The 23,714-nt window shown below is 42.9% G+C and overlaps 1 protein-coding gene across 4 annotated transcripts in view; it reads left to right on the top strand.

Annotated features, from left to right (window-relative positions):
- GRIA3 (glutamate ionotropic receptor AMPA type subunit 3) overlaps nucleotides 1–23,714 on the top strand; it is a 216,256-nt gene that overhangs the window by 130,234 nt on the left and 62,308 nt on the right. For all 4 annotated transcript variants that reach the window (XR_012640792.1, XM_074962534.1, XM_074962533.1 and 1 more), the window contains exons 11-12: nucleotides 12,737–13,113; nucleotides 23,333–23,531. Coding sequence is in view for 3 of the 4 variants with exons in the window: in XM_074962534.1 (XP_074818635.1) it covers nucleotides 12,737–13,113; nucleotides 23,333–23,531 (576 nt within the window). In the remaining variant the exon portion in view is untranslated. The remainder of the gene's footprint in view (nucleotides 1–12,736; nucleotides 13,114–23,332; nucleotides 23,532–23,714) is intronic.

Here is a 23,714-nt window from a genome sequence, read left to right as displayed (position 1 = left end):
ACTGCTCCCAATCTCTGAACCTGAGTCAATGTTTACATCTGACGAGCAGAGCACCCCATCATGGCAAGTGCTGTCCTCCAGTGAGCCATCCACTAACAGCATCCCCTCTACTTCTGCTGATTAGCAGCACCTCCCACCTCCGACTCTAAGTCCTGCGCCCCAGTCAAATACACACCAGAGTCTCCACAGCTACAGCCTTTTATAGTTTGGCTCTGCCAAACAGTGTGGCGGGAGGTGGACAAAGCCATGTGGCCACCTCCTTTCCCTCTCCCCCACCCCCCGTAATAGTTTTCCACTCATATGGCATAGGATCCATCACTCTGTTGAGATTTACAATAGAGCTGTGCTTAGGATGGAAAGAAGATGGTCCTGTGGTTACAGCACAAGACCTGGCTCCTGTTCCCAGTCTGTCCTGAGTGATCATGAGCAAGTTGCTTACCCCGGCCCAGCTCTCACTGCTAGCAAGAGAAGCAATATGCCTTTACCCCTTCCATGGGCTGGAAAAGAGAGTTAGACTGCTCCCGATCTCTGAACCTGAGTCAACATTTAAATCTGACCAGCAGAGCAAAGCACCAAGGCAAGTGCTGTTCTCCAATGAGCCATCCCCTCTACTTCTGCTGATTAGCAGCAGCACCTCCCACTGAGTGCACACAGGAGATGTTTTGCTCAAGGCTTTAAACCTACCAGCCATTGAGGTCTAGACAATGGCTCTTCTCCCTAATGTAGGGTAAGCCTCTTTCCATAGGCTTTTATTTAGTCTCTTCCTTTTGAATTATGCTCCTGTTCTTTCTTTCCTGCTCAGCTAGGGAATCCTCCCCCGCCCAGGTCTGATCTGGTTTTCACAGCAGTGAGGCTAATTGAAAGCAGGTTTAACACATTTCTTAGTTGTGAGAACAAAATACTTTATTGGGGGGGGAAAGAACCGAAGCTCTACAAGCTCCATAAACCTTCCCTTGATAAAAGAGTCTTTAGTAGAACCGCTTTACGAAGGTAAGATGCTGCAAAGGAGAGGAGCAGGGAATTCAGGGAGATGCAGCCTCTCCGCTGTCATATGTAATGTTTGAAAGTGCTGATATACTTCACTGCATTAAAGTAGCCAACTAAAAGGAATAATGTTCTGCTTCAAATTATTCTGGCCACTTGTGCTTAAGTAGCATCATGCTTTTGTGAATGGGATGAAAACCATTCTCATGGTGGGGGCAGCAGCAGCAGCTGTGTGCTGGGAGAAGAAGGATGGGGAGGACAAGACATGGTTCTGTTCTGAACTCTGTCCCTAACTCTGCCCCTAATTCCCAGATCAAGAAGACAGACCCATGCTAGCTCTGACCAAATAAGCGTGCTAAAAATAGAGTGTAGTCAAGGCCAGCAGGGCTAGCCACCCTAAGTATGTACCCATCCAAGATGCTAGGCATGGACTCAGGACAGCTGGTTCCTCGAGCTGAGACTATGCTGCTATTTATAGCGCATTAGTTCAATCAGAGCCAGCATGGGTATGTTTCCTCAAGCTGGGAATTCCCCTCCCCTCTGCCAGCTCAAAGTGGGGCTGTTCCCTAAGTCCCTTAGTCTCCCTGAGCCTTAGACTCTCCAGTTGTGAAATGGGAATAATAATACTTCCTTCTCTCACATGGGGGATTGTGAGGATGTAATTACTAAACACTTTGGCCATGTCTAAACTAAGGGAAAAGGTGCATTTTTAACATGCTAGCTAGTGCAGTGGTTCTCAACCAGGAGTCTGGGGCCCCCTGGGGAACCAGGAGCCGGTTTCAGGGAGTCCGCCAAGCCTGACCACTGTTAGACTCGCTTGGGCCCAGGGCAGAAACTCAAAGCCCTGCCACGCAGGCCTGCAGCCCAGGGCCCTGCCACTTGGGGCTGAAGCTGAAGCCTGAGCAACTTATCTTCGCGGGGGGGCCCCTTTTGCATGGGGCCCCAGGCAATTGCCCAGCTTGCTACCCCCTAATGCCGGCCCTGGCTTTTTTATGCAGAAAAAACAGGTTGTCTGGCACAGCTTGACTGTGGAGTTTTTGTAGCGGGGGTGGGGGAGGAGGCTCAGAAAGAAAAAGATTGAGAATCCCTGAGCTAGTGTGTTAACTATCATATTTACCATCCTAGTGTAGACAAGGCCGGTTGTAGTTTTAACATGCAGTAGCCCTGGGGTTTACCATGCCCAGCTAACGTGTTAAAACTACAATGTGCCTCATCTACACTAGGATTTTAACATGCGTGTGTTAACACACGAGTTCATGAATACACATGTTCATTAACATTATCTAATTTGTTAAAACACACCTTTTTCATTAGTGTCAATATGGCCTTTGAAAGTGTTTTAATATCTTTGAAGGGAGTGGTCAGCATTCAAACATCCACCTTTAGATACTACCCATAATACGTGAGATAAATGAACTTATTTCCTGTTCTAAGTATAGGGAGAAATGATGGCATCTCACATGGTACTGAATGGTGGCAGAGGCTGATCTTTAATCACAACCACCGTATAAATCCATAGCACTATCTTCTGTTGGCCTACTGAGAGGAGGAATTCCCAGTCCCTGAGAGCAGGGAGCATCTAATCTTTCTTTCTGAGTCTCTTTCCTTCTCCTGCAAGGAAGGATGTTTCCACATGGCTTTTTTTTTTCCTGGTCCCACAGGGGACTCAACAGTTCCTGCCCGATCAGGTCAGTTGTTATGTGCCTGGTTGAATGGGGAGCATTCTTTTGTACTGCTCAAATGCAACATGAGCAATAAAGAAGATGCCTGAAACCAAATTATTCAGTAATATTTCTCGGAGATTAGCCAGGCTAGTTGTTTTAGAAACCCTCAAATTCTGTAGTGGGTGGGGGATTGGTTGGCTGTGTTTTTAAATCTGTCTTAATTTTTATGGGCCCTGTTTATTCCATGTCCATCATCAAGAGAGACATTCACTCCAGTGCTACAATTATTAATGATGAGTTAGGGCACCTAAAGCCTTAGGTAGAAAGATTTAAAATAATTAAAAAGACAAGTAAGTAAATGAATCCTGGCTAGAAACCTGGGGCCTGATTCTAACCTCAGCGGTGTAAATTCAACAGGGTTACTCATTATGAACGCTGCTAGGAGGGCGATAAGAATCAGGCCTTGAGGCTCAAGCCCTAGCTGATTTACCTAAATTTGAGACCACTCAAGTACAAAAAAATACTGATTACGTTAAGAAAATCCAATATATTACACTAGGTAGCAGTGTTTATGTTAGTAATAAATTAGTCTAAGTGTAAATGCAAGGCTGCCTGTTAAAGGAAGGTAATGTAGTGGAATATTCACACACATACACACACACACTTGCACAAGCAAATGTCGGTGCTCTACTCCCTAAAAAAAGAAGTACTGGAAGTCCCCGGTCCCTGCTCCAGAAGGACCAATAGTGGCTTGATAACCTGGGCCACGCAGGTAACTGAGCCACCACCTCTCTTCTTCTGGAGTTGACCGGGTGGAGGAAGAAGTGTGAGCAGATGGTACCTTCATCTCTTCCACCTATTCCACTTCCGGGCCTGTTCCAGTAGGAGAGGTGGCATGGTAACCTGGAATGTCCAAGATACTGAGCCACCAACTCCTTCCAGCATGGAGAGCCTGGTGAGAAGTACACTTACTTTTCTCTATTTGTTGCTTTTTTTCTATCTTCCCATCCCCCATATAGTTACGCCAAAGTTAATTTTTTGCACCGATTTTAACCTGTGCTTTAATTTCTGTAATAAACACTGAGAAATTCATGGGAAATTTTAAACAAAATGCAAAGTGTGTTTATAGCACAGCCCAGACTCGTTCCCTCTTCAGGAAAATTTCCTCCCACATTTGTTCACTTTGCTTCTTTTTTGGGATGTTTGGCTTTTGGGGGGGGGGGGGTTTGCTTCCAGATGAACATCTAGAACCACTAATTAATAATAAAAAAGAAATTAAAGTATTGCGAATAATGAAGGCTGCCCAAAAAATGTATCAAAGGTAACTGGTAACTTATTTCTAAAACTACTGTCTCATTATCATATTTTATTATTATTTTTTAAAACAACTTTCTAATCATTACTGCAGACCAGGGTCAGAATAACTAATTACATTCAAAATGAATTGCCAACATATTTATTCTATTAATGTAAATAAGATAGTAAGAGAGTCTACATAACAATCTATCCTTTGACAGTAACTGTCAGTGCAAAAGCGAGCATCTGCCAATCCGTCCAATGAATCCTGAAATAAAATACTACTGTATACATAATAAATCTTTGCTCTTATAAGTACAGCATAGAGTAACAGTTAATCACATGATTCAGCACTTAGGCCCCCAAGAGGGATTTTCAAATGTGCCGAATTACCTAGTTCCTTTTCTGTAGTTAATCATCCAGCAATGGATTCCTGTTACACCAGCACATTCACAACACATGTATTGTGAGTCACGTGTATAGCGACTGTGTATGGTTAATACTGAACCCAGTGTGGTTTATTAACCATTAATCTACCAAGGGACTAAAAATATGTGTTGGGAGATTCTTCAGTGAATTAGTGGCAAAACCATATCATTCCTGTAGTGGGTTTTTAGCTGACTTGTCCCCCCAAAGTCTCATCATTATGTACATGAACCAACCATACATTAATTTACAAGCATAATAAATGACTGGCCTATAAGAAACAAATATAAAATTCAAGCCACCTGAAAATAGATTTTGCAATAATGAGTTGTGGGTTTTCCTCTCTAGTGAAGCATAACCACTCAAGTGAGTAGGTCAACAGACATAGTCTACATGGAAGTCTACAGAAGATGTGCAGCTCTATAAGAATATACATGATGGGCCAAATTTTCAAAGGGCTTCCTTATTTGCATTTCCATAATGTGCAAGTATATATTCATAACAACAGATTTGTATATGTACCAAATGATTGCACACTTGAGAAGCTAATTAGAAACACACCTGATTTGTTTGAGCAAACATGGGGGAGGGAACTGCGTGCAGAAAGGCTTTAGTAAGGAGGCCCTTACAGGGCCCAGTACTGCTGTCCTTGCTCAGACAAAACCCTCATTAAAGTCAATTTAGTTTTTATTTTAATAAAATATGTGTATGGAATAGACTTTAGACTTGATTGTGCAATCAAACTCAGGCATTGGCAGGTATTTACAGTACATAACTGTGACTAGCTCTCCAGGTTTCTTTTTTCCCATTTCTGCTTATTAAACTTCCAAAGAAAAACCCTCTCTGGTAGAACCAATAAATGACAGGCTGACTGAAAGGCATGGACATTGCAATCAGATTTAAATAAAGGCAATATTCACTTCTTTTGTGGCACAGCTCTTAATCAGCTCTTATTAACCTTTCCTATTAACTTCCACTCAAGCATTTTTCATTGGAAGAAGATAGTTTTTGCACAGCTGGAAACCAAAATCTGTTATAATGGTGTGCACCATGTTAGTTACTGATAAATTAAATTTCTTGAAGATTGGGTTTTTTAGTCCTTTGAAATGATGCTTTACTAATGAAACTTCATTGACTCATTAAATAATATCAATGTTGATCATTACAGAGTGTTTAAAATGAGACAGAAGATAATAAGTAACCTTGTATAACGCTACGTGGGCTTTTTATAATAAATAGGACATACATTCATCAAAATGTTTAAGTTTTTATCATGAAAAGGGCCTAGTTCTTTCACTTGCAGGCAATGTAATTAACTGTGATTACATTTTGGGGCTTTCAGGTATCTCTTCCGCCTGCCTGCCCACCCACCCCAAACTGCATTATCTGTGCCTCTGGTCCAGCACAACTTATCACACATTTTTCACCCCATTCTAGTCACTGCAAATATTTTACATTAACCTGAACAGTTTTTACACTTACAGTGGTGTTACAGGTTTCAGAGTAGGAGCCATGTTAGTCTGTATCTGCAAAAAAGAAAAGGAGGACATGTGGCACCTTAGAGACTAACAAATTTATTTGAGCATAAATGAGTGGGGTTACAGTACACTATGCCCATTAGCTGGTTTTTATATCATTGGTGTAGATCAGTGGTTCCCAAACTTGTTCTGCCGCTTGTGCAGGGAAAGCCCCGGCCAGGCTGGGCCAGTTTGTTTACCTGCCGCGTCCGCAGGTTTGGCCGATCGCGGCTCCCAGCGGCCGCGGTTTGCTGCTCCAGGCCAATGGGAGCTGCTGGAAGCAGCGCGGGCCGAGGGACGTACTGGCCGCCACTTCCCACAGCCCCCATTGGCCTGGAGCAGTGAACTGCGGCCACTAGGAGCCGCGATCGGCCGAACCTGCAGATGCGGCAGGTAAACAAACCACCCCGGCGCACCAGGGGCTTTCCCTGCACAAGTGGCGGAACAAGTTTGGGAACCACTGGTGTAGATTAAATATATTGTGCTTTCTGCATATAACTAAAAGGACAAAATACAATGGATGTTTATTTTATCATTTTAGAAAATACCATAGTTTTACTGTTGCAGAGTTGTAGAATCAAATGCTGTAAATTAACTCTTCTAAAAAGAGAAACATTAACACAGTTCATTCTAGCATTCCAAAGACCTCAGCAGACTTTCCAGACTGATTGCAAATTATGGTCTTATCCCATAACTGAGAAAAAACCCTCCTGCAACTTTCCCACATATGGAAAACCCATTGAAGTCTCCAGGCTATAAGATCACACCCTGTATATACCGGTGTCATGTCACCAACTACTAAAATGTAGCCATCTCTGAAAACTGGCAATCTCTAACCAGTGCACACAGGATCAAATGCACCCTGTACAGAGAGCCAACACAGGTCCAATATTCTATTGTAAGTTCTCAAAATAGGGCTCAAGAGTGTTGGCCCTCTTCACAGGGGTGAATTTCACCATGCAGCACCACTATTGAGGTTAGATAGAGAAGAATACCGTAAAAGTTTCCTGCATGTGCTGTACATTGTAAGTGGACTAAAATGTTGCTTTTTCACTATAAAAAAAATGTATGGGTTAGTTTATTAATGGTGAAAGGTCCAATCTTGCTCCCATTAAATCCAGTGAGAGTTCTGTTGTCAACTTCAATGTTAATTGGCTTAACATTTCTGGGTACAACACCTCCTATCAACCGTATTAGGAAATGCTGCTACTGGATTACTCATATTAGCATAGTAACAATGTGTTGCGTTTTAACTTTGAATATAATTTAGGAGCCATTTTTATTTGTCTCATTGAATTCTATAAGCTCTAAGAGCTACCCTCTTATGAATCTCATTTTCTTTTAGTAGGGCAGGAAGTCTGATTGAAATGAATGGGTCTGTGTACTCGAAAACCATCACATTCAAGAAGAATTAGGAGAAATCCTGCAAATGGGTTTAATTACTATCAATTTCATAGTTATCTGCAAAGGGGTACAATCAGAGCAATCTGTTCCTCATAACACAGAAAGATGTAGCATACACAGAAACCTTGCAGGAAACGGTTCCTGCAGTAGCCTTCAGGAACTGTGAAAGATACACAGACCCTCACGATGACTCATCTAAATGGAGTTCCTTGCTACCCTTTGAAAAAAGCCAGTGTCTGACCCGCAACAGGCCACAGAGGACTTTCTGCTAGAGGAATGATGTTGCCTTGTTCTATCATGGGCAGATCTCAGAGGCTGAAAATAGTTCTCATAGCCAGAATCAGAGGTTGCTGTATTCATCAGTCCTTTCCCCATTGATGCCTGCAGGACCCACTCGTGATGTTGGCAATTCAGTATGCATCACTCTTCTCTTTGAATGAGTTTGCACTTAGCTTTTGCCCCAGCTGTTGCCTTTCAGATATAGTGTGAAACAAATGTTCTGACCACTTGTGGTCATTAAAAACTCCACAGCAATTACAAAAATAGGGATGGAATCCTTGGAATCCTGGCCAAATTCCAGCCAGAGAAGTTCTCTCTCAGGTATTCTGCCTACATAAATTCTTGATTTCCTGTTCTAAACCGATGTGTGGTAGTTGTTAGTTACTACAGTTCCTTCCAAAGGTGGTTAATGAAGAAGTGAGCCTTATATGTAGTTCATAGTTCAGATTAAGTGTGTTGAGATGCTTCAGGATACAAAGATTGAGAGGCAAAATTTTCAAAAACACCTCAGCGCCTGAGATTTAGGAGTCTAAGCCCTGGTCTACACTAGGTGGGGGGAACGATCTAAATTACGCAACTTCAGCTACGTGAATAATGTAGCTGAAGTTGACGTACTTAGACCTATTCACCACGGTGTCTTCACTATGGTGAGTCGACTGCTGCCGCTTCCCCGCCGACTCTGCCTGCGCCTCTCACGGTGGTGGAGTACAGGAGTTGACAGGAGAGCGCTCAGGGGTCAATTTATCACGTCGAGACTCGACACGATAAATCGATCCCCGCTGGATCGATCGCTGCCCACTGATCCGGCGGGTAGTGTAGACATACCCTTAGTCCCATTTTCAAAAGTGATTTAGGCACTCTATTAGCTTGAGGCTACTAAATGCCTAGGTCATTTTTGAAGATGGGACTTAAGTTCCTAATGCAATTAGACACTTCTGAAAAATGTAACCCTATACTACTTTATATTGGGACAGATTCTGATACTCTTGGTGAATACTGCCTTACTCCACCAATAGTCTAATTGAAGTCAATGAGACTAGTTCTAGAGTAAGGTACTATTCAATGTGAGTAAAATGTTCACAAATGGAACCTATATTATTATTTCATTTTCAGGCTCCTTTTGCAAGCACTTCAGCATTTTAGCTCAAGTAGTTAGTAATGGGTTTAGAAAAATAGAAAGAAACAGCACTGTGCAGTCCTGCACACATGCATGAGTAGTCCCATTGAATTTGCAAGCTCAGTTTGCAAAAGAAGTCTGACTGATGCTGGAATAAGTGCACCTTTGTATATAAATATTACCTGTCTATCTGTTTTGCTTACATTAGATTGCCCCTTCCAAGGTGATTTTTTTTCCTTCTCAGATAAGAGACATGACCAATACAGCATGGGCGTTCTCTTTGTTTTAAAAGATTAAAATCTCCTTTCTACTCATGCTCTAGTTATACGCAGTGCTGCGTTAGTTAAATAGCAGTTTCTGATATTTACACACACATTGTAAACATTAGGTTAAACTGAACTCTGCTGTAACTCCACTGAAGTCAATAGTTTTACACCGGGGGGCATAGATGATTGTTAATCCCAGAACTCAATCATTTGACATTTAAAGCAGCAGAAAAATTAGGGCACAAGCTTAAAAAGTCATATATGTTTAAAAATTGCTTTAAGTTGGTTCAGAAAAGCTTTTCGGTGCCTTCCTTAACTGCAAATATACTTCAGAAAGGAGTATTCCAGATTGTTAGTTGGAAATGTGTAGACTAAACCCTTCTGGTGTATTAGTTATGGAGGAATCCAGCTGAGACAGTTAGCTTACAAAAGCAGCTACACCTACGCCATATGTTTCATAGCTACTTTTCATAATGCCTCTAAGGCAAATTGCATTCCATCGGTAGCAAACATCAGGCAAAGAGAAACAGATTATTTTCATTTAGACACTTTGGGCCAGACTCTCAGCTGGTGAAAACTGGCATAGGTTCATTTCCTTCAGGGGAGTTACTCTGGCTAACACCAGATTGCGGATCTTGCCCTTTTTATAGAGAAAGTGAATACTTTTGCATTGCAAAACTTTTCCCAATTCTCTGGAGCATTATTACTTTGTGAAGGTTACAGTACAGTGAAAGAGGGAGAATTCCATCATGAGCTTTCGCTTAAGGCAAAAACTTGTGAAGCTGTAATAGTTAGAACATGCTATCTTCCCCCTTAAGCTTTTCCGATAAATCTGCCCAAATTGACCCAATTCAGTTTCATTAGGTGGTAGAAAAAATGGTGTATAAGGCTGGTTAAAAAACCCCAGTGTTGTCATATCCCTCAGTACTGGATTCTGTGCTTACTGAAGTTAGTGGAGTAGAACTGGGCCCTGATTTGTATAAGACCAGAGGTGGTGATGCAGCTCCATTGGTTACCTGCACCAATCCAGCCTCATCAGTAGCCCTCAGCCAAGCTTTATACCAAAATCATTAGCTATGATACTATAAGAAAAGATACATGTTGAGTACTACTTGCTATATTCTTACTACAACCAAATGTGAGAAAGTAAATGGGGAAATGCCATGAGACTAGCCTTGTAGTGTTTCTAGATCATAAAAGAAAAGTAATCAGCCAAACATGGAGACAGCTATCGGGTGGATTTTAGACACATACAGCCTAGGGTTGCCAGGTGTCCAGTTTTTGACCGGAATGCCCTGTCAAAAAGGGACCCTGATGGCTCCGGTCAGCACCACTGATTGGGCCGTTAAAAGTCCGGTCAGTGGCGCAGCGGGGCTAAAGCAGGCTCCCTACCTACCGTGGCTCCATGCGGCTCCCGGAAGCAGCAGCATGTCCCCCCTCCAGCTCCAACATGTAGGGGCAGCCAGGGGGCTCCGTGCGCTGCCCACACCCCAAGTGCAGCCTCTGCAGCTCCCGTTGGCTGGGAACCGCAGCCAATGGGAGCTGCAGGGACGGTGCCTCCGGATGGGGGTGCCTGGCTGCCTGGCTGCGCCTCTGCGTAGGAGCCAGAGTGGGGACATGCTGCTGCTTCCGGGAGCCACCTGAGGTAAGCGCCGCCCAGAGTCTGCACCCCTGACACACACACCCCGTGCCCCAATCCTGTGCCCCAGCCCAGAGCCCCCTCCTGCACTGCAAGCACCTCAGTCCCAGCCCGGAGCCCCCTCCTGAACCTCAAATCCCTCATCTCCGGCCCGACACCAGAGCTTGCACCCCCAGCCAGAGCCCTCACACACCCCCACCCCCCGCATCCCAACCCCCTGCCCCAGCCCAGGGAAAATGAGCGAGTGACTGAGGGTGGGGAGAGCCAGCGACAGGGGGGAGGAGGGGAAGTGAGGGGGTGGGGCCTCAGAAAAGTGGTGGGGCAGGGGCCTCAGAGGAGGAGCAGGGCAGGGGTGGGGCAAGGGTGTTCGGTTCTGTGTGCGTAGAAAGTTGGCAACCCTAACACAGCCTCCCCCTCCATCCAACAGTTAGATGCAAGATCCATTTGAAACACACTAACATTGCAAAAAGAAAGATTATGCTCAAATAAATTGGTTAGTCTCTAAGGTGCCACAAGTACTCCTTTTCTTTTTGCGAATACAGACTAACACGGCTGTTACTCTGAAACTAACATTGCAATCTTCCCAAACAATACAAGCTATTTATTACATATGCACTGACTGACCTGTATTACCACTATTAAATTAGCATGAGAGTATTCCATGGTTCCAATGCAATGTAAATGAAAAGGATCGCCAGAAACACTCGCTTCTGCAGAAAACCAGAGGAAGAGAGCTCTTCTGCAATTACAGTACTTCAGGGCTCATCTTCACTACCGGGGAGATCGATGCTGCTGCAGCGGGGATCGATTTAGTGGGTCTAGTGAAGACCTGCTAAATCGACAACAGAGCACTCTCCGGCTGACTCCGGTACTCCAGCTCCCCAAGAAGAGTAAGAGAAGTCGACCGGAGAGCGTCTCCTGTCGACGCAGTGCAGTGAAGACAGTGGGGTAAGTCGACCTAAGCTATGTTGAGTCCAGCTACATTATTCATGTAGCTGGAGTAGCACAATTTAGGTCGACTTAGCCCGGTAGTGAAAACAAGCCCTTAGACTAGAATATGATGAGATTATGGTTTGTGTATAAATAAAAACTGCTCATTTTTTCTGGATGCTTCATCCTTATAGTAGCCAATTGATTGCCCTTCTTGATTTTACAGTGAAAATTCCACCTGTGCTAAACAATGTTGTCTCAGCTAGGTGGGAAAGTCACTGTCTCATATCCCATCACAACGTTTCCAAACTTTATTTGCCTATTTTGCTATAAATCAGTGGGATTTAGGTGCCTACTTCCATTAGATCCTTTGAAAATCCCAGCCTATATTAACAAATCAGTCTGAACTGATCTTGCTAAAATAAAAAAAAGAGAGCAAGAGACAGAGAGAAAATCAAACCATAGAGAACCACAGTATTTGTCCATTGTGTCCTCAAAGCATATTCCAGACACAGATTATCACTGGTAAACAACAAAAGCAACAGGGCGAAAACCCTTGTCATGTCATAACACTTCTAGATTGTATGCAAGAGCAATATAACAACAAACGTTCTCAGCTAGTCCTGATAGTTCCAGGTGTTGTTGTTATTATCCCTTCCTAGAATTTAGGAAAAAAATTAACAAATGCCTTGTTAAGGAATCAAAATGGATACTAAAGGCCTGTCATCAAAATAATCCACATGTGCTTTCAATTTTAACATAATCCTGTTGAATGACAGATTTTGGCTTTATGACAGTTTTAATGAGAGTTTATGACTACTTGATAAAGCAAAATTCAATGTGAAGATTATAGTAAAACTATGTTACATAACCCTCTTCATATTCAGGAAGTACAGAATTATTTAATTGGACAGCTCACTTTCTTTATCCATAATAGTTGGAAAACATATGTAGCTAGGTTACACGCCCCTTCTTCATTGTGCCCCTCATGTAGAATTATGCATAATTTTTCATTATTATTAACTTTCTATCAATAATATAATGTTCTTAATCATTTTAATGATTCCAAAACACATGCAATTTGCAACGAAATTTTAACCTAATGATTCTTGTAATTCTTTATTGGCTTTATCATTTAATTATTTTGTTTGAGACTAGATTGTAATACGTGGTGACTGTTTTGCAATTAACTCCAGTATGTTCTCTCTTTTCAGAGAGCAGACATAGCTGTTGCTCCACTCACCATAACCTTGGTACGAGAAGAAGTCATAGACTTTTCAAAACCTTTTATGAGTCTGGGCATCTCCATCATGATCAAGAAGCCTCAGAAATCTAAGCCTGGCGTATTTTCCTTTCTGGATCCTTTGGCTTATGAAATTTGGATGTGTATAGTCTTTGCTTACATTGGAGTCAGCGTAGTTCTTTTCCTAGTCAGCAGATTCAGTCCTTATGAATGGCATTTGGAAGACAACAATGAAGAACCGCGTGACCCCCAGAACCCTCCCGACCCTCCAAATGAGTTTGGAATATTTAACAGCCTTTGGTTTTCCCTGGGTGCCTTTATGCAGCAAGGATGCGATATTTCTCCAAGGTTTGTTCCATATCATTCCATCACCTTTTTGCATTTTATGGTCATATGCTGATGCCATGGTGCATATATGTTACTTTCTCAATTTTTTCAATTCCAAATTTTTTGTTTAACATTCCATCCAATGCTAAGCTTCATCACCAAGCCACTATGCTTATTCACCTAGTAAGTGTGCGAGTGGCATTGCCTTTAATGCCATTCACGCATTTCTGAAAAAACTTATATACACCATGTTGAGACTGTAAAATGCATAGGGTTTTACATTTTCAGCAATGCTTGGAGGGCTACCGTGTTTTTGCTGCATATCTCATTTTACGGTCATCTGCTTGGTGCATATAACATATTTATTTTGCTTTGCAAAATAAGAACTGCTTCAAAAACCACATGCAACAGCACTTTAAAACACCTCCATGCCGGTCTCAGCTTATGCTGACCTTTTAATTTTCCTTTGAGCTTTAATTTTCTGTTTGTTTCCATTGCACCATCCATTCATCCATTACTAATTTGTTTACTATCACATTCATATATTCATTTCTCCATATGTACATCTCTAAGAGTCGTTATGTATTGTACTGTATGTGCATCATTATGTAAATCTAGTCTTGTCTGATCTCCTTGTGTTCATAGTCAATGTGGCCTTCTAAGAAGTGTTGCCAGTGTTCATAAAATTAATTTTTTTCATGCAAATAGTCTTTCTAAATAAGCCGTTAGGAAAACAGATTTGACGTTAGCTCTATTTTAATACAAATACTGATATTAAGTAGAATTTGATTGCTTTTTAAAGAAAAATTTACAAAGCACTGGAGAGTACTCAAGTTCTCTTGATTGAACAATGCATACTTCAAAATGTTTTTTAAATAACAGAGTAAAAATGTTTCTATGCATACATCATTAAAATACATTGGTGACGTCTGTGATAAGCACTAAATCTACGTAACTTTATAGTAATGGATCTTCACTGGTTTGTATAATAATATTTTTAAAGTCATTGTATAGCTACCATAATTATAAAAAAAATTAGACTCATTTAGTACAAACAATATGCCCTTTGCTCTTTAACAAAGTTGTGAACGTATATTTATTACCTTAGAGAGCCAAATGATTTCTCAATCAGCACTCATATTCAAAACAAGTAGAGCCCATTTCCACATGCTTTCTGTGCCCCTCTGAATGTGCAGAAAATACCTAAGTCTTTGATAAATTACCAGACTTTCATAGTCTATATAAAAAGAGAAATCTTGGGTGTAATCCTAGCCCTGTTGAAGTCAAGGGCAAAAGTTCCATTGTCTTAAAAGGGCCAGGATTTCATCGCTTATAATCTAGAGTTGATCCTGACCCTGTACTCCTTTCACACCCAAATCTCCTATTAATTTCATTAGAGATTTAGGACATGTAAGAAGTGTCGAACTAAATGGGTTATAGTTGAAGGCTAGCAATTTGTATAGTTTAGCAGTGAAGAAAGAGAAGTTGATTACAGTGATTAAATTTTTTTTAAAGTTATGTGCACAACACATTTTCCTAAATATGTGCATACATTAATGTTAGCAAGAAATCTGTTAAATGAGTAAGTGTTCCAATGAGCTACCTGATTGTATATCTATAGCTTTTAGCTTGTTCCTCATGTTTATGCACTGTGTTTGTGGTTTAGTCCCAAAATCTGTACCCAAACTATGCCCCTTTGCTTGCTGTTAAAGATACGGAGCAGTGATAGCATTTAAATTGCTGTTGACCATGTGTTTGCCCAATTTAAAGGACCGGGAAATAAGCACCGGGACATCACATGGAAAGCTGCAGGCATTATGCTGTTTCCACTAGACCTGTTTATTGACAGTAAATAGAAGTGCATAGGGGTTTTTTTGTTAAGTTCTCATGTGACTCTTTGACCTGTTCGGCCTTGTATATTTTGCATAATGAATTGAATATATTCTATCTTTATCAATACCACAATTATAGGTGACTTGGAAATACCAAGTATACAGAGATGGCAGTAAATACGTCCAGCTATAACTTTTAACTTAATATTAATACATGAAATATCCACTGAAGACAACATTCAGCTGTTTTGTTATCTTTAATGATAACAGAAGGCCAGACAGTTAAATGAGTTTTTACCAAAAAAATGTAAAATGTTTTAAGTTCCAGAAACACTGTTACTTTGAGTGTTGAGTCTAGTTTATTTTCCATAGAAAAGGACTATTCCCAAGCATTCCATTTTGAATCCATACCTTTGTTAGGAAGAAACATCATTCATAGCACATTGATTATATTGACTGTTTCATTATATTTTATTGGCATTAAAAGGGATTCATTCTTCCATTGTGAGTTTGCCTGAATACATTTCTTGTGTGAGAGTGTACAGCACTTTTAGAGAGATGCCAACGAGCATTCTGGAGAACTTTTGTGCTACCTAATAAAGGCTCTTTCAGCCACCTTTGTGTGGAATAACTGACATCTCTTGGCTAGTTAGATCTATAATGGGTGAGTATTCTTTGTGGATATTCCAGAGGATATATCCAGTGATGAGCTGCCAAAATCTTAACAACTGGTTCCCTCCTCACCCCACGAGGGGATCATTGCCCACCCCCGCCCCCCGGGACTCCTGCCCCATCCAGCCCCCCACGTTCCTTGATGCCCACCCAGGGCCCCTGCTCCATCCACCCCCCTCCCCTGTCCCCTGACTGCCCCCAGAACTGGGCAGGAGGGTCTTGTGGGTGCCCACCCCACCCCTTAGAGCCAGAGGGAGCTGCCGGGGGGCGAGGTGGGGAGTCCCAAGGAGCATCCGGCAGGTCCCTCTGGCTCCTAGGGGCATCAAGCTAGGGGGGAGCATGGGGAGCGGCCACTTCCCCCACTGATCACATCAAAAGTGGCGCCTTAGGCGCTGACTCCGTGGGTGCTCCGGGGCTGGAGCACCCACGGAGAAAATTTGGTGGGTGCAGAGCACCCACCAGCAGCTCCCCACCCCGCGCCCGGCCCCAGCTCACCTCACCTCCGCCTCCGCCCCTGAACGCACCGCCCCGCTTTGCTTCTCTGCGCATCCCCCGCCCCCCCACCGGGCTTCCCGTGAATCAGCTGTTAGGCGGGAAGCCTGGGAGGGCTGAGAAGCAGGCGGCGGCTTCCCGCTCAGGCCGAGGGTGGCGGAAGTGAGCTGGGGCAAGGAGCGGTTCCCCTGTCCCCCTCCCCCTCCCGGGGTTACCTGCTGTGGCGCGGGCAGCCCTCCTCGCGCCCCCCCCCACCCCAGCTTACCTCTGCCTCCCTGGGCCTGAGTGCGAAACCACCGCGTGCTTCTCAGCCCACCCCGGCTTCCCGCGCGAACAGCTGATTCGCGGGAAGCCTGTGGGGGGGTGGAGAAGCAGAGCGGGGCGGCGCGTTCAGGGGAGGAGGCAGAGGCAGAAAGGAGGTGAGCTGGAGCCGGGGGTGGGGTGGGGCGAGGAGCTGCCGGTGGGTGCTCCAGTCCAGGAGCACCCACGGAGTCGGCGTCTAAGGCGCCACTTTTGGTCAGTTAAATTTAGAAGCCCTTTTAGAACCGGTTGTCCCTCGCGGAACAACCGGTTCTAAAAGGGCTTCTAAATTTAACAACCGGTTCTAGCGAACCGGTGGGAACCAGCTCCAGCTCACCACTGGATATATTCCTGTACTCTACTCTCTGTTTAATAGGATTTGTCTAACCTGAATCAGATAACAGCTATTCGCAGTGTTCAGTACATCCCTCTATGGAATCAACATTTGTTCCAGCCGTTTTGTTCTTCTATCAAAGACTACTGTGTTGTCAGCATAGTGAGCTAAAGTATTGAGAATCCACTCGTGGTAGTTCAGACATAGATTACCTAGCTTTCTTTAAATGGAGAATCTACACAGAAAATGAAAAGCCACACAAAGCACAGTCAAATTCGTAACTTGTTTTGAGCAAAATCGTTTCCTTGCAGGTTCTACAAGTCAATGTCTTTTCATTTTGCTCTGTATTCATGCAGAAGTAAGGGGACAGAGTAAGCAATTGCTGCTGTAAAAGCAAGGTCTTTTATTAAAAAGTGTTGCATGAGTCTGGTAGGTTAAGGCTGTCAAGTTCCAGGGACCTATTTCTTCCACTGTTAGAACCAAGTGACTCCTCTAAAGGAATTGGGAGTTACTTATAGTGGGATTTTCAAAAGCACCTAGGCATGTAACTCCCATGGAGTTCCTGTGGTGGGAAAATGGGAGTCAGAACTGGAAATGCTGTTATTGTAATCTTTCATCAGCTGGGGTTTGGGTCATGTGGTCAAGTCCTGTGAAAACGTATACCTCATGCAGCTCTATCACACTCCATGAGCTTGCTGGTGATGTAAGGGCAGAACTTGGCTCACAGTTTAGCATATAGCAAATTGCATGTATACTTGAAAGAAAAAGTGGCTGTAGAGATTCAGATTTTGCCCCAAGGAAGTCAGTGTTTTCCAGTCGGCCTTGCTAGTTTTTATATTTTATTAATCTTTTACTAATGATAAGAGGCCAATTAAAAATGGATGTCTGCAAAGCCAAATTTTTCTTATAATTTTTATAGGAAATAATACACATTTTTGTGTTCTAAAGTACAGGAAAAATTCAGGTGTTTCTGATTAAAAGATAAGAATTTATTTCTGTATATTACTGTTCTGCAAAGTGAATGCAACTTTTACATAATAATGTTGTGTTTTTCTCTTGTTGCTAATTTGCTCTCATTTAACTCCATGCTTCCTTTCAAATTTCCTCTCAAGGTATGCTCACTTTCTGTTTACTTCCCTTTCAAAGCACCTCTTGAAAACCTTATATTGATAATGCTGTTGTTCAATTACCATGTCTTTGTATCAAGCTCAGTATGAATTAGTTAATATCAAAAAATTCATTTAAACTGAATGGTGTACAGTTTGCCGCCTCACTGAGGAAATGTGCATTTTATAAAACATCAAAAGTTGCTTGCATTTTTTAAATAGGATCTTTTTAAACAGCAATGCTGCATACCTTGTACAGGTGTGACCTCTCTACAATAGTGGTTGTAGGTGTTTTAAGTTGTAATCCTTTTCTCTGTAATCGTTATCTGAGTAATGGACAATAAGTTATGTGACAGCTCAACTAAAATTATAAGTATTCTCTTATCATCAGCCTGATTTAAATTCAGAGTTTACGTGCTAACTCTATTTTCCCTCAGTCCTCTGCACCAGCCCATGCAATGAGTATAAGAAGCCTTCAAATCAGCAGATGGAGTTGGGAGGAGAAAGTCCTGTGTTGTTATTTTCTTTATAAAAGAGGCTGGCAGACCCTGCCCAGTTGCATTCTAGATCTTTGGCTGGCTAGGCTAGACACTGGCTTTCCATCTTTATTTTCCTCAGAGATTTTTTTCCAATCCTATCCAAATCACCACTTGCAGCTACTTTAATGTAGGTTGCTTCAGAGTGGTGGGTGTTTAATTTTTCTCCGCATGCTCTCTGGAGCACTCTGGGGGAAACAGCTCTATGGTTCCATCCAGCTTTTTCTGAAATGAGCTCAGCTGTTGGAGTGAGCAGAGGCTCATTCCAGATTTAACAGAAATAGATCAGAGAACTGGAGAACTAACCTGCTCCTCATCCTCCAAGAACCATCTCTTGCACTTCATACATCCCTCAGGAAATCCCATCTCTTTGAGCAATCTCTCCTCCCTTCATCTCATCACTATCTCAATGCCCAGACTCTCCAGCCCCGGAACTGTCGTCAAGTATTTTATCTTTTGTCTGTTTGTCTTGTTTTATATCATTATAAGCACTTTAGGACAAGAATCACTGACCTTTCTGGGTGTGTACAGAGCTGTATAAATTATTATAACATCATATGGCTCTGTGGTTTCACTGTTCCTGTATAGCTTGCCTTTCTGACTGGTAGCCCAAACCTGGAGTCACTAGAGAAATACCAGTAACGTCTCCTGCAGCAGGCTCATGTTATATTTGTTGTACTTTCTTGTCAAAGAGACCAGGTCACTTCTTCTTAACCTGGTTCTGACAAGTCCTAACTTCCTTTTGGGTAGTGCTCAACCCTGGGGCTTCCTTGGTGGAAGTGCTGAGATTTTTTTTAATTTTTATTTTGGCAGCTTATAAACTGAACTCAAAGCTCTGCCCTCCCTTAGCCACGTCGGATATCATCCTATTGCTAACACGCCCTCACAGGTACTCACTTTATTTCTCTGAGGAACATCTTAGAGAAATTCCTCAGGCTGCACCATTACTTTGGCTTGACACAGGTGTAACTAATCTTTTTAAAGCTGCCTTTTTAGTGGGCTTCTGTTTAGGCAGATGGGGAGCTGGAGCTTCAAGCTTTTTCACTGCTCATGTTATCAGAATGAGGTAGTGATCAAGTCTGTTCCCCACCTCCCTAATTCTGTGTAGGTGCCTGAAAGGAGAAAGAAAAGACTCCTCATGCACTTACTGCAAAGAGCTTTTCTTATGGACTCTACAGGAGAACTGGAATTTAGAAAGTCAAGTCACCTATTTATCCTTTTGAGAGGCTCCAAGGAAAGCCTGACAACCTCTATACCTTGTATGTCTTATTGAGCGTGAGACTGCATTAAGAAAGCTTATGCTGTCCAAAACACTGAAGGTTTCTGTCATAGCTCATGCCTTGAAAGCCATCTCTTCCTCCTGGGCAAAGAGGCAATACTTCCCTTCTAGAGCTGAGCAATGTGGCTACCTGAACAGCCTCACATACTCTTTCATATCATTACAGACTTGATGCAGTGGCCTCTGGAGATACTGACTGCAGCAGGTGGGTGATGCGTGCTATAACCCATCAGTTTTGCAGTATCTTTGGATACCAGCCTGCGGCTGTTCTTGCAGTGGGATTTGCTGTTGATGTTCCCTGGACTAGATATATACTGGAGAATTGCAACTTCATACCTGTTAGTGTGATTTCTCCATGTCCCTCTAACCCAGCCCAGATTTCCCACTCTGCTTCTGTTGTTTTGGCAGTATTTTTATGAATGTGTGTTTTGATGTTGGGCTTTCTTAGAACTGAATAGAATTTTTATTACTCGGGAATCCCGTCAGTGGGGCAAGGCCAGCCAGCTCCCCCTTTATGAGGTTAGGGGTAGGGTGATGGCACAAGATTATTGCCTTTTTCTCATCTCCATCTGTTGGTGGGCGAACTTGTACTCCCTGCCTGGGGGTGGCACTGAGGGGCTTGAAGGAACCAAATAATCAGGTAAGAATTTCTCATTTTCTCTGCATCAAAGGCAAGAATGGTCTGTCTGCTCTAAACCCTATTGCTGAAATTGTCTATTTCTTTATCACTGCAAAAGATTGGCGTCTACTCACACTTTTTTTTGCATACACCATGTAAATAAACATTAGCAATTACATGTATAAAATTACTTATATATGGTAGGGTCCAAATCATAAAAATAAATATTCTTAAGGATTTTCATATGTCATGCTTTTAAAAAGTAAGAAAACTTTAGGTTGTAGGGGGGCTTGGTTTTGATTCTCTCCCCCCCAGCCCCCCACCTTTTATTCAAAATAGACACTTTTCCTTGTTTATAATAGGAGAAGAAAGAACCCTTAGCTGTAAATGTTTGGTAGGATATTTCTGTACACATAAATAACAGACCAAAAAAAAAAAAAAGAACATTATTAAGGTTGTGAAGTCAAGAAGTCAAAAGGTAGGAAATACCAGAATTATTGTTGCCAGTGCATGTAAAGTTCCTCGTTTCCTCTATTCCACATAAAACCGAGGATCATTTTCAAAGCGGAAGAGATACAGGTTTGGCAAGAGGCATTTAGCCACAAAACCCTGTACTGGTGCATTATTAATCAAACATATCAATGACTAATTCCTCAATGGGTGGTAAGTGTGCTGTTTCTAAGGTAAAATATACTACAAGTGTGCCAAAAGGGGCCCTATTTTTCAACCATTTCTAGTGAATTTGTTTTGTAAATTTTGGGCTACAGAATCAAGGTCCATGGACTTTAATATATTTGGGACCTGATTTTGCTTCCACTGAGATCAGCGAGAACTATAAGAACACGTATTTGAATAGATAATTTTGTACCAATCTTCTGCAGTGTAACTGATCACAATGCCATTGATCAGCAGGTGCTTACCTTGAAGTATGCACATAGTCTCATTGACTTCAGTGAAACTACTCACATGCTTAAGTGCATTTCTGGATTGGTACCAGAGTGCTCAGTACCTTGTGGGACCATGCCCTAAAATTGGGGTTTTGCTTGAGGAAGGAGTACAGGATTGGGTCCCAGACAAACATTTAGGGCTTTATGCTCAGTTAAGATCCCTTGTCTACAATGGAGCTACACTCTTTTACATCAACTGAGGACTGGCCTTTTATTTTACAATGATTTTATTTTATTTCTTTTGCATTTTTAAAAAAGCTAAGGGAAAAAACAGGCAGTGATTAGATTTGGTGGTGTGGGCTGAGATGGGAATTTGGCAGACCCAAATTATTAAATGGTAACATGCATTGTTTGGAACAGTGGGTTTTAGACATGCAAATTTTAATTAACATAAAATATACCAGAATGTTTCCTCATTCTAATGTGTAGGATTCAGACTCCCTTAATTCCCATTGAGCCATGGCATGAGCAGACCTCATACTGCTCCCTTGGAGTAACTCCCCTTTTGCAGGCCTCAGGGGGGAGATTATTTAGCTCCAGGTCTCGCACATAATCAGCTAGCACTGAGCATTGGATAGGACTTTTCTGCCCACTTCCTATCACTGATCTGCTGCAGAATGAGTTGGGAGGTGGAGGAGTGGGAGGGTTCCTGTGTTCACCTATCTCAGGGGTGGCCAAACTGAGCCTGAGAAGGAGCCAGAATTTACCAATGTACATTGCCGAAGAGGCACAGTAATATGTCAGCAGCCTCCCCGTCAGCTCCCCCGCCCTGCTCCCAGTGCCTCCCGCCCCTGGCAGTTCTGCCAATCAGTGCCTCCCCCTCCCTCCCCACACCTCCTGATCAGCTGTTTCATGACATGCAAGAGGCTCTGGGGGGCAGGGGGAGGAGCGAGGGCAGTGCAGGCTGGGGGGGGGGTGGAGCAGGGCAGTGAGCACCCCCCGGCACATTGGCAAGTTGGCGCCTGTAGCTCCAGCCCTGGAGTCGGTGCCTATACAAGGAGCCGCATGTTCACTTCTGAAGAGCCGCATGTGGCTCCGGAGCCACAGGTTGGCCACCCCTGACCTATCTTCTGCCTCCATCGGTCAACTGCTGTTGACCTATTCCTGGCCCCTCCAATCCCCATGGACGCCTTCCTTCATCTACTTATCCTGCCTGACTTCTGGAACTGAAGTGCCTGCTTCAGGTTCTGGTTCCTTTAAAATGCCTACCCAGGATATGCCACACAGTAATAACTGCATCCATTTTTCCTTCTAAATAAATTACAAATTACCTTATCTATACCATGTTACACCTGTGTATTTTACATTACACATCCAATGAACTTTTGAAACACTCTGCTCATCACCTTACTCATTCCTTTCTCGGGACAAAACTCATCACTAGGTTTTGCAAGCACCAAGCAAGAAGTGCGCAAATAGAGTCTTAAAACATTAGTGGTATCATCCTCGACTTCATTGCTGAAACTTTTCTCTGTCAACTTCAGGCCTCATTAAAAATTAATTTAAGGCCAAAATTTCAAGAAAGTGCTTTGATCTGTGTCCAGGGCCGGCTCCAGGCACCAGCTTTCCAAGCAGGTGCTTGGGGCGGTGGTCAGAAAGGGGCGGCAGAGCTTCCACGGCAGCAGCAACTCGGCGTCAGCTTCTCTCTCTCCTGCCGTCCGCGGCGGCAAAACCAGTAGAGCCGGCCCTGCCTGTGTCTAGACCATTTGTACATGTCCCCACTTGCGCAGATACGTAGGCACACACGCACTTAGTCTCGGATCTGCCAAGACTTATGTCTGTACCAACAGTGCATAAAATTAAGTCATCCCATCGAAATCCTAGTGTAAGTCTTGGCAGGATCACGGCCTTAGAGACAACTCTTGAGCTCTGTACTGAGTTTTCACTCAAACAGTGAAACGTCTCCTAAGTAATGCCTGGGTAAGGTTGTCAGGAGATGGCTTATGATCATCCATTTTACGTGCACAAGAAAAATGTGCAAATATGGAGATTGTACACCAAAAGGGTTGTGCATGCAAACTTTACAGGCCCACTTTAGGATGCTATAATAAAAACGTTGCTTCCCTTCTAGAAGAGAAACACAGAATGGATTAACAATTTTGACCCTGTCTGTTTTACCGTAGATCTCTCTCAGGACGAATTGTCGGAGGAGTCTGGTGGTTCTTCACACTCATCATCATCTCTTCTTACACTGCCAATCTTGCTGCCTTCCTTACTGTGGAAAGGATGGTCTCTCCCATAGAAAGTGCAGAGGATCTGGCGAAGCAAACTGAAATAGCCTATGGAACCTTGGATTCAGGCTCAACCAAAGAATTTTTTAGAGTAAGTAGTCTGGCTTACGGCAGCTTTGTTAAACCTCTCTCACAGTTTTCCTAAATAATAAATGCCTCATAAACAAGGCCCTGAGTCTGCAAGCATTTATACATAGGCTGAACTTCGAGTCTGTTAATAGTTCTACTGACATCAGAATGGAGGATCAGAACCTTGGAGCAGCAGGGTTAGTTA

The sequence above is a fragment of the Natator depressus genome, chromosome 9 (assembly GCF_965152275.1).
Source record: "Natator depressus isolate rNatDep1 chromosome 9, rNatDep2.hap1, whole genome shotgun sequence".
NCBI classification, from domain to species: Eukaryota; Metazoa; Chordata; order Testudines; family Cheloniidae; genus Natator; species Natator depressus.
Note: the sequence above shows the minus strand (reverse complement) of the source record. Positions and strands in the feature narration are given on the sequence as shown.